The sequence below is a fragment of the Prionailurus bengalensis genome, chromosome D1, assembly GCF_016509475.1.
Source record: "Prionailurus bengalensis isolate Pbe53 chromosome D1, Fcat_Pben_1.1_paternal_pri, whole genome shotgun sequence".
NCBI lineage: Eukaryota > Metazoa > Chordata > Mammalia > Carnivora > Felidae > Prionailurus > Prionailurus bengalensis.
Window position 1 is genome coordinate 48,705,370 of NC_057346.1, and position 21,571 is coordinate 48,726,940.

The following is a 21,571-nucleotide window of genomic DNA, read 5'->3' on the forward strand; positions in this document are numbered from 1 at the left end:
TAAGAGCCTGCAATTATAAACCCATAGATATGCAAATAAATGCTGATGGCTGAACACTGGAGACTACAAAGCCATTTATCTATGGCCCTGATAAGTGGACAGCAAGATAAATGATTTGTTTATAAATTCACTTAGAGATTACACTAATATCTCTAACTACTTTTCCCCTTTTCTGGGGGCATTAACAGAAAGAAGAGAAACAGGAGGTGCCTCAGATTGAATTTTCATATTCATTACCTTCTGACCTAGGCAACTTTGAGGTTTATAATAGGATAAACAGGCTCTTTCAATTTGTGACTGGCTGAGTCACACTGCCTGAAGTCATTTCGCCATGGCACTTCTTCACTGAATAAATGTGAAGTGATGGTGGCATCTGTTCCTGCCACCCAGATTCCAATAACAGCTCATAACCTGGTGTTTCTTGTCTGTCTGGTGGAGAGGTCACAGAGAATATGCACTGCAGGGAAATGCTAAGAATGTTGACTGCTGGCATTAAGACTTCTGGACCCCAGTCCTGAGAAGTCTTCCTGGAGCCCTGTGCCTGTGAGGTGACTCTTGTGGGAACAGCAGGCAGGCATTGCTGTGACCAGGCTTGCAGGTGTACAAAACCTGTCCCTGGAGATGGAGTGAACCATGTACACCAAGCACTTAAAACTGCCAGTTTCTGACACCATAGGGGTTTCTGTCCTTCTGGATAACCTGTGAGAATTAATGATGGCCCAAGATTTTAAATGTACGTAGAAGACTCAGAATAACTTAGGACTTCCTTGAAAGAGCCAGAAATACTTTTTTTTCATTTCTCTCAATGGAGAATGGTTTAAAAAAATCCATTTATTCAAAGAAAGATTTCTCAAGTACCTACTGTGTGCCATTTCCTATGCTCAGACTATAGCTTATAGCACTTACTGGGTATGTACTGTGGCCTATATAGTACATAACACATGGTAGAATCTTAGGACAGTAATGAATCTATAGGCAGAAATCTTCCAATATGAACTCAATCTTTAGGCCACTCGAAAGGACATTCTCACTGCTATTTTTTTTCTTTTTTTTTTTAATTTTTTTTTCAACGTTTATTTATTTTTGGGACAGAGAGAGACAGAGCATGAACGGGGGAGGGGCAGAGAGAGAGGGAGACACAGAATCGGAAACAGGCTCCAGGCTCTGAGACATCAGCCCAGAGCCCGACGCGGGGCTCGAACTCACGGACAGCGAGATCGTGACCTGGCTGAAGTCGGACGCTTAACCGACTGCGCCACCCAGGCGCCCCTCTCACTGCTATTTTTAATCTGATTGTGTGGTTGCAAGAGAACATTGTGAATATTGCAAGAAGGTTCTGTCAGGTTTGTCAAGTGTTTTGTTATGTTTTGATGTTTTTCATCTACCCATCTTCTGAGATACCAAGTCTTCTCACAATTAAACTGGATTTGAAATGTCTACTTGATAGCCATTGACTGAACAAAACATGTAAATACATAAAGGATGAAAGACTGAACGATAGGTATAAATGAGCCTGCATTATCAGTAGCTGTATCTCTGCTTTGATCAGACTTTGAATCATGAGTAATTAAGCCTGGGCAAGGAATCAATCCACCACAAAAAAATTCTGGAAGTGACTGCAGGCAAAGATAAGAGGTCCTTTTTTGAAAATTCAAGTTATCTAAGCCTTCCCCCGACACCAAATCTACTAAATATGTGAGTCATGAAATAATATTATGACTATAAAATGATTCCAGAAGTATATAGGTAAAGGTCTTAAGAGTTCAACACTGGACAAGGTACAGGACCTTGTCTTGAATTTATTGTAGTGTTTAGGGAGTAAATTTTTTCCTCTTAATTTACTTGAGTATAATACATGTAGGATTTTTTCCTTAATACATATATTTAGCCAGCTTTGATTCTGATAATTTGTTTCAAAATACAGTTCTACTGAGGTGAAAGGACTAGAGAAAACTGGTAACATCATTTTCTTGATCTGTCAAGTCAACAGCAGACTGAGAACATTAAATCAGCCCTCCTAGGCACAATGTTAACTGAAATGACATCATCATGAAAATATTTTATGACCTAAAAGAAGTCATCAGTTCCCTTATTGTTATTTATTTATTTATTTTTATTTTTTCAATATATGAAGTTTATTGTCAGATTGGTTTCCGTACAACACCCAGTGCTCATCCCAAAAGGTGCCCTCCTCAATACCCATCACCCACCCTCCCCTCCCTCCCACCCCCCATCAACCCTCAGTTTGTTCTCAGATTTTAAGAGTCTCTTATGCTTTGGCTCTCTTCCACTCTAACCTCTTTTTTTTTTCCCTTCCCCTCCCCCATGGGTTTCTGTTAAGTTTCTCAGGATCCACATAAGAGTGAAACCATATGGTATCTGTCTTTCTCTGTATGGCTTATTTCACTTAGCATCACACTCTCCAGTTCAATCCATGTTGCTACAAAGGGCCATATTTCATTCTTTCTCATTGCCAAGTAGTACTCCATTGTGTATATAAACCACAATTTCTTTATCCATTCATCAGTTGATGGACATTTAGGCTCTTTCCATAATTTGGCTATTGTTGAGAATGCTGCTATAAACATTGGGGTACAAGTGCCCCTATGCATCAGTACTCCTGTATCCCTTGGGTAAATACCTAGCAGTGCTATTGCAGGGTCATAGGGTAGGTCTATTTTTAATTTTTTGAGGAACCTCCACACTGTTTTCCAGAGTGGCTGCACCAATTTGCATTCCCACCAACAGTGCAAGAGGGTTCCCGTTTCTCCACATCCTCTCCAGCATCTATAGTCACAGGTGTGCTCTCTCTCTGTCTCTCTCAATATACATACATACATATACATACATATATATATATATACACATATATATACACGTATATATATATATATATATATATATATATATATATATATATATACAGTGCTTAAGAATAAGGGAACTGATCAATGGGAAACAAATAACCCAGTGATCAATTCCCTTATTCTTAAGCACTGTGCTGGCAGTTTAGATCAGTTTATATATATATATATGTATATTGAGAGAGAAGGAGAGCACACATGTGCATTTATAAGTAAGGGGGGAGAGAGAGAGAGAGAGAGAGAGAGAGAGAGAGAGAGAGAGAGAGAGAGAATCCCAAGGAGGCTCCACGGACAGCACAGAGCCCAATGTGGAGCTTGATTTCACAAACCATGAGATCATGACCTGAGCTGAAATCAAGAGTCAGATGCTTAATGGACTGAGCCACCCAGGTGCCCCTATATATAATATTTTTTAGTAAAGACACAGTGAGTTCTCTAAACAGTCACAGCCTTTAAACAAAGCCAGAAAATAGAGTTCTGTATATTCTTCTGTGTATACAAAAGGTGACAGATGTACCTCTGACATAATTGAATGTATCAGGCCCTTATGGTAGACCCTATCTATAGTTATCTCCTTGTTTTAGATTATCATTCTTACATTTTTCAGGAGTATATCTGTTAACATGAAATCCTGTTTATATAACAAAAATACGACATGAGCATAAACATATTTTATCTCACATAAAAGAAATCCAGGGTAGGAAGTCCAGAAGTGGTAGGTTATTGCTCGCTATCATCAGTGAGTGACATGGTGACCATTATGCTCCACTGTCTATGTTGTTTCTTTTTATCCTCAGGTTGCTTCATGGTCCAAGATGACCATTGATGCTCCAGCTATTATATTTAGGCTCTAGGTCAGTAGAGGGAGGAAATGGGAAAGAGCAAAATCACAGGGGTCCTAGCTAAGTCAGCTCCCCTTTAGGCAGCTATCAGCAGAATCCCACACAACACTTCTGCTCCAGTTACCTTGGGCTGAACATTTTCCCTGGGCCACATTTATTTACAAGGAAGGCTGAGAAATAAAGTTTTACTACAGGAAAAGTGACTAGTGGAAAATTGGCTTTCACTTAATAAGAAAAAAAAAGAGTAAATGGATGTTTGGGAGACAATCCAGCCATCTCTGCCACAGCAACTCTTATTGTAGAGTGGAAAATTTGGAGAGTGTCAGGTCTTCTTGTGCTAACTTACACAGAATAATTCCCAGAGAGCTCATACACTCCTCCTCCCATCTTATTTAATTGATATTTATGCATTTTATTAATACAAAGTCTTTTCAAGATGAGGCTTTGTGTGGATAACCACATTTTTGGTTCAGACAAAACTGTGATCTCTCAAGCCAATTTTCTTTTTTTTTATGTTTATTATTTTTGAGATAGACAAAGACAAAGCACAAGCAGGGAAGGGCAGAGAGAGAGAGAGGGAGACACAGAATCCGAACAAGGCTCCAGTTTCCAAGCTGTCAACACAGAGCGCTACGTGGGGCTCAAACTCACAAGCAGTGAGATCATTACCTAAGCTGAAAATGGAGCCATCCAGGGGCCCTCAAACCAATTTTCTTTATCTGACTGGCATCATGGGTCTCTCTGTCTCTAAAACCCTCAGAAACATACATAAATCTTCATAAAGCTGAGCATATTAACAAAGCAAAACAGATCCTTCTCAAAATTCAAGAACAGTATCGGATCTGACTGTTTTAAAATACATATTTCAGTGGATAAGTATCTTTCCTTTTACAGCACTTCACATAGTGTAAATTACTTATAAAAACTGATAAAAAAAAAACCCACTTTTTAAGAATGATCTTGCAGCTGCTTTTTTTAAAGTGCTGGTGTTTGTCATTGTGAATTGTGTGAACTCTATATAATTGATAAACAGAAATTGACAAACTAGGTTTTTCTGAAAATGGAACACTTGCCTGAACAAGAATACATACTAGCTTCCGTAAATGTAATTTTATTAGTCACTGGGATAGAACAAGCCAACTTCATTATAAAGCACCTGATGTTACCACTGGGATATAGTTATTCTGAATGACAAAATAAGCTTCTGGATTACTCCTGTCCACTCCTCAGCCCTTCTACAGGTCAAGGCATCTCCTGTATGTCATGGAAGGCATTGTGTTAGGGAAGAAATTAATTCTCTAGATAGTGCATCTAAGCCATGACTGGCCCACAGTAATGCTATAAATTAGGTAAAGTTTGTTCTTAATGCTGTGCTTGTCCTCTTTTCTCCCCTGTTCTGTTCAGGAAGTATTGACTGAGCAACTATAAGATATTAGGGACCAGTTTGAGGTCTGGATCTACAGAAACATGGACTGTGCCTTCGCTGAGTTCACTACATACACTTCCCATACCTTTGCTTAGGGATAGGGCCACCACTTGTCGTCTCTGATGTCTCATGGCCCCAACGGGCTACTCTCTCCTTCACCTGGGTCTGGCCCTGTGGACATTGCCCTGTTTCCTATCCTCCTCCTTACCTTCCCACTCAGACTTCTGGATAGTTCTTCCATTTACATTTGGATCTTTTAATTCTTACCTTAAATGGAAGATATTGGTGGCAATATCAGACCATGTGTGAGAGTGTGGTATAGGGACGCCTGAGTGGCTCAGTTAGTTGAGTATCTAACCCTTGATTGGCTCATGTCATGGGCTCACATCATGATCTCCTGGTTTTGTGGCTTTGAGCCCCATGTTGGGCTCCACACTGACACTGTGGAGCCTGCTTGGGATTCTCTCTCTCTCCCTCTCTCTGCCCCTCCCACATTAATACTGTCGTCTCTCTCAAATAAATAAACTTAAACAAAATATTTTAAAAAGAGTGGAGTATGGAGTTATCAGATTTTTTTTTAATAACCAAGCACTTTATGTATGTAGTACATGCATGTTTGGCTAAAGTTATAGCTGAAATTTATCTGATCTTACTATGCATGTTTGTAACAACTAAAAGATGTTCCAATTTTAGATAATGTTTTAGTGTCCCTAGATTAATTCATTTAGTAGAAATTTTACCAAAGTGATTATCCTTTTGGTAGAAAACTCTGAAATTGTTGGGGGAAATTTATGAATAAATATATAGAGGAATCACTGAGATCATGTAAGCAGTTAGATTTCTAGGTAAAGCCAAGCTCCACACCCCCCAAAACTGCAATATAAGTATGCCAAGTTTTCTCAGTTTATTCATTTGTATATGAATACAAGAAATATTTATGAAATGTGGACTGACTCTATTTTAAGTGGTTAACAAAATAAATGTAGCCTCCATTCTCATAAAATTTAGTGTAGTGAGAGTGATAATAATAAATTAAATGCAACAAACAAGATTATTTCATGCTCAGAAAAAATATGAAGTATGAACAGGGTGCCGTGACAAATAACAGGATATCCTGACCAACGGGTTCAGGAAGGTCTCTATAAGTTTACAATTAGGATGAAACCCAAGTTTTAAAAGGAGCCATGTTAGAGAATCCCAAAGTTTGTTATTTCAGACTGCATTATCCAAAATGGTATGGCATTTATAAATTGGCTTTGACTCCATTGACGTATCTGGCATATGAACTTTCATCATGCCCAATGTCAGCCAAAGTTTTGATTTCTAAGCAGAGATACTGTTTCTTAAAAATACTTTTTCTCCAAGGCTAACAAAGCCTAAGGCTCTATCTGGGGTGTTCCTTTTTGCATATGGCGAAATGCTGCTAACCGCACAGTTGTTCGGTGCGTGTGCTAACCGTACATCTCTTTCTCTTCCTCTTGTATTACCAGGCCTCCGGAACCTGTTTACAGCACTGTGAACAAACTGTGTGATAAGCCTGCTTCTCCCAGGCACTATTCCCCTGTTGAGTGTGACAAAAGCTTCCTTCTCTCAGCTCCCTACCCCCACTACCACCTAGGCCTGCTCCCTGACTCTGAGATGACCAGGTACTGCATGCGCTTCCTCACTTCATCTTCTCGAATTGCATGTGCTTCCACAAGGATGAATGGGTAGAATCCACCTCTGCTCACTTCTCTTGCGCGTGACATCTTCCTCAGTGGAGAGATGTTCTGCTCCTTTGGTGCAATGGGAGAAATTAAGAACATTGCCTTCCCCCCCCGCCGGTGTGATCACAGAGCACTCAGACATGATCACATGATATTCCAAATGTTCTTGGTTCCCATGCATTTTTAAAAAGGTATTAACTATATTTTTCCAGAAGAATTAATTTTGGAATTTAATTAGTTCTATTTTCCTCATACAGAAGCATAAAAGAGCATGTACGCAGTGCATTTTTTAATAATGTTTAATAAGCACTTACTATGCTCCAGGCATAACAAAGCCTAAGAAGTAGGTACTGTTATTGCCATTTAATATTTTAACAAAAATATTAAATTAATACCACTACTCAGTTGACTCCTTAAGGCATTAAACATCTTGCCCCAAACTACAGAATTAGGTGGTTCTATCTAACCACAAAGAATTTTAACCTTTATGGTATGTTACAGTAGGTATTTACCACATTCTCTTTATTTAGTTGCTACCATTTTATATAAGAAAACAAAAGTTTAAAGAAGTTAACTCGTTGCCCTCAGTATGATTTTGCAAATAAATGCTGAGTTCAGATTTGACTTAGAATGTTTTGAGTCTTTCCACAACTTTGTAAACAAACCATCCTAAGTCTAAAGGTAGAGTATGAGTCTGCATCAGTATTCTAAAGTATATGTATGCTAAATAAGAAAACCTCATCTTTACACAATTGTCAAATTCTCAGAGAGAGGACAATAATAAAAGGAGAATCTGGTGTTCCATAAGGTACTTCCAATTCTGTTTAAATCAGGAGATCTCAATCATGATGTTCCTACATATAATGAGGTGCTTATCTACTTATGTTCTCAGAATACCTTTATATGTCTTCGTAATACAATTAGGACTGTGAAAATAAGCATTTTGGAGTAATTCAAAGTGCAAATGGATAGGTCAAGAGGGTCTCCTTAGAACATCATCTCTGGTTTTTTGGTTTTTGTTTTTTTCCAAAGAAAAAGTTAAAAGTCAATTATTGGTCTTTCTAGAGCAGTTAAATAACAAATTTAATTATACATAACATCTCTAGACACACATGAGAAAACATATTTTTGGCTACATAATCAGCTAGGGCATTTTCACTAATTTGTAACAATTAAAGCCTAACAGCATTTAAAAATGCTTTATAAATATTAATTAAATCTTCTTATATTTTTAACAAATTATAAACAGTACTTCTTGATACATTGAACCAGACAATTTTGATACGAAGAGGGCCAAGATACTATAGCCATAGGGAAGTGAGAAGGTACGCACGCACACACACCTACAATAATGACTTCCTGGTATTTAGGCATCTGTAATCAGCTATGCAAAGTCTGCTACCACTTACTGAGCTCTCCTCTGTGCCAGGAATTTTGTTAGGTACTTCTTAAGATTTATTTCTTGTAACCCTGATAGTCATCTTATGAGACAGATGTTATCAATGTCTTCATTTTACAAGCAGGGAAATCGAGGCTTGGAAATCACCTGACATGCCCCAGATCATCTAGGACTAAGTGGCAGGGCTGGGATTCAAACCCAGGGGTTCATTAGCACCTGCATCAGCATAGGCCTGATGGCAGAGACATTGTTGCTTGCTGGAAAAATTCTCCACCCATTTAACTTTTTCTCTCCTTTCTCTATTTTTATCCTGCCTTCTCATCTCCCTTCTGACTCAGTGTCAATGGATCTTTTTTTTTTTAATCCATGCTTTTTTTTTGATAACCCTAAAAGTTGCATTTCTTGCATCCTACTGGAAATTTTGATGCATCCCTCTCTTAAAACTCACCAATAAGCAAATTGCAGAATCCACCTTTTATGTAGATCTACCAGATATAATTCTTGTTCAGTTTACTTTCTGTAATTTATATTATGAAGACTATGGGGTTTCTTTTTGTGTTTTTCCCAAATTGAGATAAATTATGGTATAATGTGGAATGTGTCTTTTTCAAATTACATACCTGCAGTAATCCTATATACCAGTCTCCAACCCTCACCCTCCATCACCCCACTGGGAATTCTATTTTCTAGTCTAATTCTGTCCCCTTCTTTTTCCTCTTCCTTCTTTTTTCTTTCATAGTTTATCCTTCATTTTAAAAAAAAAGTCACATGCATTTACATATATAATCATCTACATATATATACATATATGCACCCATTTTAGTGGCATTGTCATCAATACACTGACACTGAAATTCTTGACTTCACCCCACTTTTCTCCCCTTTCACACTTGCCCAACTCAGCAAATGGCACATTTACCCATCTCATTATTCAAGCCAAAACTTGAGATTCATACCTAAACCTTTTCTCCCTCTCACCCACTGATCTGTCTTCAAGTCCTATTGATTCTACCTCCAAATGTATCTCCAATCTATTCACATTCCTCTACGTCTATTTCCACCACTTGAACCCAAGCCTCTATTATCTCCCACCTACATACAATAAATAGCCTCCTAATTGGTCTCACCATTGCTGCTGTTGTCCTCCTGATTTATGCTCAGTGCAGCCCAGGTGATCTGTTAAAAATACAGATCACATCTCTTTCTCTTCTTTTGCATTAGTCTAAAATGCAAAGTCACTAATACAGCATCCAAGCTCTGCATGACCTAGCCCTTGCCTGCCTCTTAAACATCTCATTTCACTCTTCCCTTTGCTGATCACACTATTCACATTCACAAAATGCACTAAATCTCTTTTTATTTCAAGTGCTTCACAAATGCTCTTTCCCCAAACTGAAAAGCTCTTCTTACACTTTGCCTTGTTAACTTCTGGTCATCTTAGATGGAAGCTTCAATTGCACTTCCTCAGAGAAGCTCCCTGAAAGAGAATATCTGGTCCCTATTATATTGTCTTCCTTTTTTTTTTATTCATAAGACTCAAGTAATTTATAATTATACGTTTATTTGTATGATTTTAAAACCAAACTCCCATCTCACACTCTGTGCTGCAAGCTCACTGAGTGGAATTGTGTCTGTTTTGTGCACTGCTATCCCCCTAACACTTAGCACAGTGTCTGGCACAGCAGCAGCTCCAAGCTATCGAGCAACTAAATAAACATGGAAACAAGATCTGCAGACAAGCAGACAGATCCCTGTTTTGGGAACACATCATGGTTAAAGCTGTGCTTTACTCAGGTCTTACTGGATACATAAAACAACCCCAGGAGTGAATGAATCTATGCATGCGCACAAATAAGAGCAGAGTAGAGCTCACTTTGTGTGAGCTCTTTCATCTTAAATTATCTCAATGGTCAGTATATTATTAATGCATTAGGTAACTGTTCTTCTTGAAAACTGAGTAATTCCTTTCAGAGATTATAGACTTCCTCTGCAATGGAAAACACCACTCTGAGCACATGTTTCTTGAAATGCAGCCTTTAATTCAAGGGGAAAGTTCAAGATTCTAGTTCCATTTATGACACCATCGCTTGCTTTTTCCTCTGTGACCTTAATAATCTGTAGAATCTCAGAGGTACATGAATACTTAGAATTAGATAGACAAGCTCTTATTCAACTCTATAATGATAAGGAACTCAAACCAGTATCTTCATGAATGTATATCTTCTCTACGTAGATTAGAATGTATGTTACTATCATAGATTAGAATGTGAGCTAGCCCTGTGGAAGTTAGCATGTGAAACCACCCTTATTATGTGCACCAGCTTAATCCCTAATCAGCATTCAGAAGAACAGAGGCCAGTCAGCAGAAGCAAGGGGAGCCAATCATCTCTATTCTGTGCATTTCAATAAGAATACCCAAATTTTCAGCACTTTGATTTGATAGCAAACATCCAGGAATGAATTAATTGTATACACAATTACTTCTGTAACATCATATAAAAGAAGACAGAGAAGTTGAAAAGGAAAAGTCTATAAACAACTTGGCAAAGTGTCAGCTCCTAAGGCTGCAGATTATATTTAGAGTAATTGACTTTTCAGACCTTATGAAAGCAAGAAACAGCCAGAGCCTGGAATCAAACTAAAATTTGGAGCTCTATGAAACACAAATTGCTGTGGGGCTTCTGCTTATCCAGTACATCTTTCTCTTAAAAAAAAAAAAGTTTTTGATGTTGTAATTGGTTTTTCTACTTGGGAGAATGGTAAATTATTCAGCTTTTGATATTCCTAGGGCAAGGAATATACTATTTTTGTTTTCTCAATACATATGGCACATTTTCATTTGTCCTTTCACACAGGTGGTCCTAATTATTGTTGTTTTGTAGTTAGTTGATATACAGATACTTAGAACAGATGAAGACTAAAGTATATTGGCAGATTTGGGGTAGGAAGTGGACTCTGAGATATTATATGATCATAACACATCTTCACTCATTGAAGATTATATATTCATGAGATTTCTACTAGGTTCCAGGCATTATCCTGGATGCTGGGGACTCAAAGGTGAATAAGATACCATCCATCCTTTTCCTCAAACAGTTCAAAGACATGTAAATGAAGAAGTCATTGCTGTGCATTATGATGTATATAGGCTAAAGGCTCTCAGTTTCTGTAATGTTCCTAATCTTAAAGTAACTAAAATCAGACTAGAGTAAGAGGTAGTGATAGAACAAGCATGATCTTACACTGTCCCTTCTGCACACGGTGCACATACACACAGAAATGTTCTCCACTCATACCTTGTTTTATCAATTCCTGATATTTGTAAGAAGCTATTTATGGGAAACTTACCATTACCTTCTCAGTGGCCCATTTGCAAATCTAGCTTATAACTACTTTCTACAGAGCTTGGAATGCATGTATAAGTCACTCCCTTTGTAGAAAAAGTTGGCAGCCTCAAGCCATTCCCAGCCTTGGAACATAGAGCAGTATCTTTGTCTCTCAAGACCTCAGCCATATGTTATGGTGGCCCGCCTTTGGCAAGCTTTCTCTCCTTGCAAAATCATAGAAAATTTATGTGGGCCTTTAATCTTTTAACTGTCTCGAAGTCCGTAAATCCAAAATCAGATATAACTTCTAGATATAATAATGCTATAACAGAAGTACACGAATCTCTAAAGGTAAAAAGGGTAGGAACTATCTAACTCTGGCTCTGATTTTAAAGTCTTCGGAAAGATACTGAGCTCCTCAGTCAGAGAGGGAAGGAGTGTGTTCAAAGTAGAAGTGCAGCCCAGAGTTAAACCCCACAGTGTATAAAAGTACACTGCACTCTGGGACTCATGGTGTTACCATGTGGCTGAGGGCTGTTGGATGGGTCTTGAAGTTTTACAGTTCACAGGCTGCTGCAGTTTGTAGAGGGCCTTACTTGCCACGCTGAAGATTTTTGACTTTATCCTGCAAGCAGTGAGAAGCTGGTTGAAGAGACTTAAAACTGAGCAAGGACATAATTTGATTTGTGTTTTTAGAAAAATCACTCAGTCAGCTGTGTCTGAAGGCAGTGAGATTAGTTAGCATACCCACCACAGTTGAAATCATGAAGAACTAACCTGAATCTGTAGAGAGAAACATAAATGGATTCAGAAGTATTTAACAAATGAAATAGGTGGTACTTAGTGATTGACTGTTGCAAGGGCAAGAATTTTCTGGCTTGGGCTATTCACTAGCTGATTATATCACCTCTTCTCAGACAGTGAGCACTCTTGTGCTCAATAAATGTATTTTTTTCACAATAAATGTATTTAAATGTAAAACTCTGTGGAAAGAAACTCAATGGAAGGAAAGGAAGGCAACATATTCTAGAAGGTCTCTTCTCTGTAGAAGGAAACTCAATGGAAGGAAAGGGGGGCAAAACATTCTAGAAGGTCTCTTCTTTGAGGTGGTGGCAACCTGATGGCATTGGGGAGCTGGGGAAATATGTCCAGACTGTCTAGGTTTGAGGCCTTCCTTTGGCCATACTAGTCACTTGGATGTAGCTAACCCCTTCATCTTTCTCAGAACCCCATTTCACTCATCAGAAAGGGGAGGATAATTCTCTCTGTGCTGTTCTCATCATAGGATTATTGTAAGGATCAAGGTAAATGGAGCAAGTGAATTTTCATCTAGGCACTATCTACATTAGTCATTATTAATTGTTTCCATATGCTCATTCTGTTTTCAAGCCTTTTGCTCATCTGTATTTATGTTTAGTGCTATCACAAATGAGGTGAAAAATATTTGTTGGCATAGGTAAATCCCCTGAGACCATAAGAAAGCTGTTGATGCTGATTTTGTCACTCTTAGCAGCAATCCTTCTTGTTACCATAGGCAAAGTCACATATTTTTCCTTTTATTAATACATGTATAGGCTCCCTGTAAAATGTGGCATATGTCTAAAGTTATATGTGACTTCATGCTTCTATGAGAATTTTCCTTTTTATCTACTCAGGTAGCAGTATCTATCCTGCATGTGCCTTTTCAGGAAAATAGACAAAATAACCCTCTCTGAAACAGATTAGTAGCTAGACACTTTACAGATATACCTTATTGTTTCTTTTTTTAAAATTTTTTACATTTATTTATTTTTGAGAAACAGAGTGAGACAAAGCGTGAGTGGGGGAGGGGCAGAGAGAGAAGGAGACACAGAATCCGTAGCAGGCTCCAGGCTCTGAGCAAGCAGTCAGCACAGAGCCTGATGCTGGGCTCGAACCCACAAACTGTGAGATCATGACCTGAGATGAAGTCGGATGCTCAACCGCCTGAGCCACCCAGGCACCCCATCTCATTGTTTCTAAGAACCCCAACAATCTTGCAGAGTGTGGGTTTTGATCTAGTTCGAGGAGGGGCCAGGACTCTAACCAGGGCACGCCCACACCCAAATTTACGCTCCCACGGAGGCTTACTCCCTCTCTCACACGCACACTGTGGCTTCACACTCGGTCCTCCACATTGCCTATGCACTCCACCACCAATCTGCAGATCCTGAAAGAGAATTGAATGAGCAAAACCTTAAGAGACTCTTAAATACTGAGAACAAACTGAGGGTTGATGTAGTAGTGGGGGAGAGGGGAAAGTGGGTGATGGGCATCGAGGAGGGCACCTGTTGGAATGAGTACTGGGTGTTGTATGGAAACCAATTTGACAATAAATTATATATATATATGTGTGTGTGTGTGTGTGTGTGTGTGTGTATACATATATATATATACACACATATATGCAAAAATTAAAAAAATAAAATAAATTTTTTTATGCAAAAAAAAATTTAATCTGGGAAATAGCACCATAAAAAAAAGACACTTAACAAATCATTGACCTTCTTATGCCCTTAAAAGGCTGATATAATCTTAAAGAATTCTTAACTTCATTTTTAATTAAAACCTGGAGAGGAAACCCTCTGGGGCATGGCTCATAAGGCACAGCCCCTTCCCGGTTTATGCAGCAGCTTCTTCAAAGGCCTCCACTGCCTTTTTGAAGTAGGTGATCACTAAGTCCAATTTGAATTAAGGAAAATAAGGGGAGATTAATTGACTCCCACAAAGTTACAGAGGCTGCTCTTCCCACATTTCATGTTATAGCTTCTTCTTTCCACGAAGTGATATATGCATGGGTTCACACTGGAAAAAAGCACCCCTTGCTTTGAATTTAAAGCATTCTGTATGTAGATACATTTTTTAAAAACATGCCATTTATTGTCGCCCTTCACTCTTTTTTTTTTCATTATTATTGTCAGGGAAGAGACGTTCTTTCATTAAGAATTCAAAAGAAAAGTTTTTAAAGTGCATTTAAAATTACATTATAAGTGTAAATGAGGGAGAAAAGCAGAGAACTCACCCTGTTCCAAAAGCTCTCATTTACTCTTTATAACACACCCGGTCGGTTGAGAGTAGGAGGATCAGAAGAGCTGGAAAATGAACCCAGATTGGTTTGATTCCAAAATTCCTATTCTGTGATATTCAAATAACTCTGCATTGAAACAATCTAGTTGCTTTATAAAAAAAAAAAGCCAGATTATTTATCTGAGATGCTATGAATATTTCCCCTTAGTTTAAGTATGTATTTTTTGTGTTTAGGGAGCAGTCTTTATATTTTCTTTTGTAACCATTATGTTATTGAGTAGCAATAAGAGGTTGAAGAATACGCATAATTTCTAAAGCAATCCTCTCTGGAGGCAAAGTAGCTGTGAGAAAATGCTGTGCAAAATCACTATAGCAACAGATTATAGGAACTCAGAAAGAATCAAGGGAGTAACATTAAGCCTTAACACCCATGGTAGAGATGTTAATTAAAACCACTAACATGTAGTGAGTACTTTTATGTGCTAGACACTATTTCATATTTTTGTATGTACTAACTCATTTTATCTTCACAAAAGCCTATGAGGTAGGTGTGATTATTCCAATTTTATAGAAAAATTATGGTGCATATTTTGGCAAATGCAAACAGTGGGATGAGTTAGTTGCAACTAAGCACATCAGGACCTAACATTTAGAACGTTAATTTTATTAGATGAGATTTTTTGTTTTTTTCATTTACTTTTGCATTCCCTGTGCCAAAAATGGTTCCTGGCATGTATTATTAGTAGTAATAGTGGTGATGGTGATGATGATGATGATGGTGATGAAGAAAAATAAGAAGAAGAAGAAGAAAAAAATAGTCACTGTTATTTATATAATCTTATTACCTGCCGGGATGCACTTTATACACATTAGCCCATTAGTCCTCATGGCAATCCTGGAAGACTGTGTTGTTATCATCCCCATTCTGCAAGTCAAGAAATTTGGTCTAGAGAGATTGAGTGACCTAAGTTCACATAGATAGAATTTGAATTTAAGCAGGCTGGTACCAGAATCAGGGCTTTCAAAGGTACTCAATCAATATTCACTGAATGTTGTTCTTATCACACATAACATTCCTCAAGTATTAAATTCTGTTTGAGAAAAAAGTACTCCTCATTTAACTGTAGTCAAATTTCAGTATATTCTGTTTGAGAAATAAAAAAAGTACACCTCACTTAAATATAGTCAAAATCGGATAGACAGATAAGGTGATAGATAGATAACTATATAGTTAAGAATGTGCACTGTAGAATTAGTGTTAGGGTTATCCTGCCTCCTTAACTCCCCAGTTGTATAAACTGGAGAAAATGACAACTACTCTGGGTTTTTGTATCCTCATCTATATAATAACAGTAATTGTAGTATCCATTTCATGGGCTTTCTGTAAGGATTTAATGAGGTTGCATGTAAAGTGCTAAAAGCAATGCCAAATAAATATAAAGTGTCCCCATTAACATTACCATTGTTAACATGTGTGTGTGTGTTAAACACATAGATATATTATGTGACCCTAAGTAGATACCTTAGGCTAAAAGGCGAATGAATTCTTATTAAGGGACTATTATAAAAAACTGTTCTCATTCATAGCCTGATGTTGAGTCCAGTAACTTGTGAAGGGAGATGAAATTTTAGGGTTGGCCCTATGGGAGGAAGGGCTGTGGAAGACTACTTATATTTGTATAGAGATCTAAGTATTTTAGAATGCAGAATTTTGTTTTGATTAAGGGATCAAAATTTACCTCTCAGAGCAGAGAAAGTAAATCTTCCATTTCAACTCTTTAATTCAGTTTTGTAGACCTTAAGCTCATATGAAGTTTAAAGGATCTCTTGAACAGGGTTTTTTAAGTCAGCAGGGATGTGTGTTCCAAATTGAATACTAAAACCTAAAATCACTCTCTTCCGGAGAAAATGAATACATCAGAGGGTAAAGAGGATTTTTATGGTTTGCTTGAAAAGGGAGGAGGGCATACTAAGCCTCTCTAATCAAGGCAGAGCCTTTGTGCAAATGTCAAACCATAAGAGACTCTTAAAAACTGAGAATAAACTGAGGGTTGATGGGGGTGGGAGGGAGGGGAAAGTGGGTGATGGGCATTGAGGAGGGCACCTGTTGGGATGAGCACTGGGTGTTGTATGGAAACCAATTTGATGATAAATTTCATATTAAAAAAAAGAGTTCATGTAAAGCAAAATGTTAAAAAGTCTCCCCTTCTTCAGAAGGAAGGACAAAATGTTCCAGGACCCAAATGTGACATGATAAACAGAGTTCTGGTGAAATTTCAACCCTTGCTCCTTCCCATGTCCAAGTGTTATAGTGAACAACCTGACCAACAGAAGGATTGGCCAAGGCTGAGGATGGGAATGGGGCTAAAAAAAGAGAATCTAATTTATCTTTGTTATTTCAGTCTCTCACAAATTCGTTCTAATGTTCTGCTTCCTTTCTTATGCCTCTGCCATAATTACAAGGATCTTGTTCTTTCCAACCTTTCTGTGTTCCAAATGAGGAAACTGTGACTCAGACCACAAATATGTATTAAGTGCCTATTATACAGTTGGTACTTGTGGGGATAGATAATCCAACATAGTTCAACCCTACTCTCAGATTTAGGGACCACTGGGCCCAGTGGGTTTCTTTTGTGGATATAACTCACAGCCACTGGTAATGTTAAAAAAAAGCCTAGAAATTTATTATGGATTGCATTTTTCAAATCTATGTGAATTTTAGTTAGACTTGGACCTTATTTATTTTGGACCCATCCTTATTTCTCCTTTTATTTCATCCTTATTTCTCCAGTTACAGGTTTGTATTTATAGGTTTTCAGGCATTCAGACCTTTCTCAAGTGAAATCTGAAGGTCAAGTGACAGCTCAGATTTCCTTCCAGCTCTCCCCATTCTCACATGATAGGTTACTTGATAAGTTCTTACATCTTGCTATCACTGGAATCTGTGGTCCTTGTAAGGAAGCCTTGGGCTGCATTGGACATGAGGGAAGGGGTTTTGTGACTGAAAACAAAAAAAGTCTCTGACTGGCTTCCCAACAGTATAAATGCCAGAATTGTGAGACTCTCCTCTCCTTCTTTGCAGTCTCTTGGTGACTCATGAGTCATCCTGGACAACCATTTCCATGCTTTTACAATACAATCTCTTCCCACAGTTTCCCCTCAGAACTCCCATTACTCCTAAGCAATTTAGTCTCCTCACCTTTATCACTGTCTTCACCCTTCCGTTTCCACTGTTGTCCACATTGGCTCTTTCTGCCTAGGTCAGACTTGTAGCCGCTGGGCAGTGTGTGGCAGGCACTGTTGCCATCCCTGTTTCTCCTCCTGTCATCCATAGCAGCTCTGTTCCTGTCCCAGTCAGATTCCCTGACCTGGTTTTCATATTGAAACCTTTTTTTCCGAGACCCTTGCAGCCCATAAAAGCGACCTCTAATCCAGACTCTCCCCAGCAGAGACCCAAAAAGACAGACTTTTCTTGGTTGAGGAGCTTTAATATTCCATTTCTGGAACACCAAACTTTTTTTCAGAAGATGATCTACTTTTTAAAACCCCAAAGTTAAAAAAGTATGCTAGGAGGGATGGGGTTAGTGACTGTGGGGAATCAGGATGGGGAGGGGGATGGATGCCTTCTCCAGTGATGTGTCAGGCATCTGCTAGCATCTAATTGTCCAAGGCTTCCTTAAACCTCTGGTCAAAGACCTCCTGTAAACCACAACTCTACATTACCAGTTGTCTTTCCTGAATCTCCATCTAGGCATATAGTGTTGGCTTCTTCTCTCCCTTGTTTCTAAACTACCTTTTAATGTATTTCATGTCCTTCAAAAACTGCTCAATGAGACCTCTCTTGTGGAGAATGAAGGGGTCCCCTCTGTTTCCCAGGGTCAACAAGTGGAAATCTACATATGTCCAAGACTCAGGCTCTTTCTAACCCCACATCTACCCTCTCAAGTTGTTGCAGTCTTCAGACCTTCCTTTCTTCTTGCTACATCCAAAGTCAGCTACTAAATGAGGAGCTTGCAAATGATCTTTAATTATTCTTCATGCACCTCCATCCCATGATGGCCAGGGGATTAATGAACCTCAAGAACATTCCAAGTCAATTCACACATGTCCTCTAGTAATAACTCTGTGTAACATGAAAACAAGGTGTCTCTCTGTGACTTCTTTTTGGGTAAGAACCATGTTGTGTATTGTCCATGTGACACAAGATCACTTAGTATACATTCATTGGAATGGCGAATGGTGGGTGTTCACCTAGAACAATGACTCACATTTCAAAGGGGGAATTCACATATAGTGAAAGCTCTTCTGTAGGCTGAGGGCAATGCATGGAAGAGTTGGTAGTTGGAGAAGAACCTCTTTATCATATTTCACATTTATTGTCTCAGGAAAAGGTGATGCATGCAGGTTTATTTTTTTCCCTGAGATTTCTGAGTTAAGCCACAGCAACAGATTTTCTTTGTCCCACCTCTTGTGCACTGTACCAGGTATTGTCTACTTTTTGTTAAGGTCTGTTTCATTTGTACTCTACATATGTCGATTCCAGATGCTTTGGAGAGGCACATCATATGTGGATGCCTCAAACATGTCTTAGACGGGTTGGGTCATTGAAACGTGCACTGCTAGACTTTCATAAATGGGATCAAAGTCCGTAGTAAGCAAACCTCTCAACAAGTCTGATTGACCCTGTGAAAGGTAATAAAACAAAAATCAATTCAACAAACTTAGAAGATGGAAAAGGCACAGATTAAGACTTGCAAAAGAACTTTATTTTCAGCACCAGTCACTCTGAAAGTTTGCTTAGCATGCTGAGTAAATGTCAGTGCTTGGCAAGGTGAGGGTAATCGCCATTCCCTTCCTCCAATATTTCTTATACTGACTCTAAAGAAAAAGAAATTGAAAGCAACACGTGTTGTGAATAAACTCAAAGCTAATAGTATATCCTCACGGCCCTCGGTATCATTAAATCATAGAATGCTTTATTGAAGGAAAGGGTTAGAGAAGATTGCATCCAAATACTTAGTTTTTTGAGAAAATACATCCAGCAAAATTAAGAGACTTGCCCAAGGTCTCTGAGTCACACAAATACTTTGTAGTGGATCCAGGACTTTGATCAGAGACGTCAGGAGCCAGTGCTTTTTCTCCCCTGCCAGCATGTAATTATAACACCGTCTTCCAGAATGTTTCAGGCTAAGAAATATTACATATCATATACCAAGCCTAGAAGGAAACAGAACTGTAACTTCACAATAACAGTATTTACCATGGGGCAGTATGATTGGAATGAGGAAAGCAATTTGTTGCCTTTTACTTCATACAACTCTAAATTGTTTTTATTGTTTATAATCATTTTTAAATTTTGTCAGTAAAAACCTAAATTTAAGAATCCACCATTCAGACTTAGCAGTTCTGCTGCTAGGTGTAAACCCAAGAGAAATGAAAACATATGTCTACAAAAAACTTGTAAACAATGTTCATAACAGCATTATTCATAATAACCAGAAGGTGGAAACAATCCAAATGGAGAAGTAGCATTTGATATATCCATACACCAGAATTTTATTCAACCAGAAAAAAGAATTAAGTACTAGGGTGCCTGAATGGCTCAGTCAGCTAAGCATCTGACTTCAGCTCAGTTCATGATCTCACGGTTTGTGAGTTCAAGCCCCACATTGGGCTCTGTGCTGATAGCTCAGAGCCTGGAGCCTGCTTCAGATTCTCTCTGCCCTTCCCCCACACATGCTCTGTCTCTCTCTCAAAACTAAACATTAAAAATTTTAAACAAAAAGAATGAAGTACTGACATATGCTATAGCATGGATGAACCTTGAAGACATGTAAAATGAAAAAAGCCAATAACAGAGGACCACACATTCTGTGATTCCATTTATATAAACTGACTACAATGGGCTCACCTACAGAATTAGGAAGTGGATTAGTGGTTGTGTGGAGCTGGATGGGGAGCAGCAGGAACTGAGTGTCTGGTACAGGTATGGAATCCCTTTTGGAAGTTAAATGTTTTAAGGGGTACCTGGGTAGCTCAGTCAGTTAAGTGTCTGACTCGATTTCAGCTCAGGTCATGATCTTATGGTTTGTGAGATCGAGCCCTGTGTTGGACTCTGCGCTGAAAGGAGGAATCTGCTTGGGATTCTCTCTCTTCCTCTGTCTCTGCCCCTCCCCTCTCTCTTTCTTTCTCTCTCAAATAAATAAATGTTAAAATTTTTTTAATTTAATTAGATTGTAATGATGGTTGCACAACTCTGTTAATATACCAAAATCTGAACGATTCACTTTAACGGGTAAATTTATGGTATGTGAATTATATCTCAATAATGCTGTCAAAATTCCCATTTAAAAGTTAAAAAATTCATATAGCAACATGAAACTAAGATTATGTCCTTATGACATCAAATATTCAGACAAAAATAACAGAAAGCACACTTAAAAATTTAGGTGGTTTTCCTACCCTGTGACAGATAACTCAGTATTTATCCAGAGGATTTTTAGAGGTCTTTAGACTTTTCACATTTTTTAAAGTTTATTTTCTTAAGTTTATTCATTTTTGAGAGAGAGATAGAGACAAGAGCATGAGCAGGAAGGACAGAGAGAGAGAGGGAGACAGAGAATCCAAAGCAGGCTCCAGGCTTCGAGATGTCAGCACAGAGCCCGACGTGGGGCTCGAACTCATGAACTGCAAAATCATGACCTGAGCTGAAGTCAGGCACTTAACCAACTGAGCCACCAAGGCACCTCTAGACTTTTCACATTTTTAATAGGGCTATAGCTCTTATTTACTAAGTATGAACTTTGTGTGTTAGGTGTTCTATAAGCATAATCAAAATAAATCTGCAAAGTAAGTATTTTTATCCCTACTTTACTGATGAAACTAATAGCTAGCAGAGCTGACATCTGAACCCAGTTCCATATGCTTTTACTAGACCTCAGCCCTCATCCCATTGTACAAAAA

At 38.4% G+C, this 21,571-nt stretch overlaps 1 protein-coding gene across 20 annotated transcripts in view; it reads left to right on the top strand.

The window, feature by feature from the left end:
- The window catches only part of DLG2 (discs large MAGUK scaffold protein 2), a 2,073,554-nt gene that overhangs the window by 1,623,914 nt on the left and 428,069 nt on the right, over positions 1–21,571 (top strand). For 15 of the 20 annotated variants that reach the window (XM_043580064.1, XM_043580065.1, XM_043580066.1 and 12 more), the window contains one exon: positions 6,623–6,778. The exons of the other annotated variants lie outside the window; for them this stretch is intronic. In XM_043580064.1, the coding sequence (XP_043435999.1) occupies positions 6,623–6,778 (156 nt within the window). The remainder of the gene's footprint in view (positions 1–6,622; positions 6,779–21,571) is intronic. 20 annotated transcript variants of the gene reach the window in all.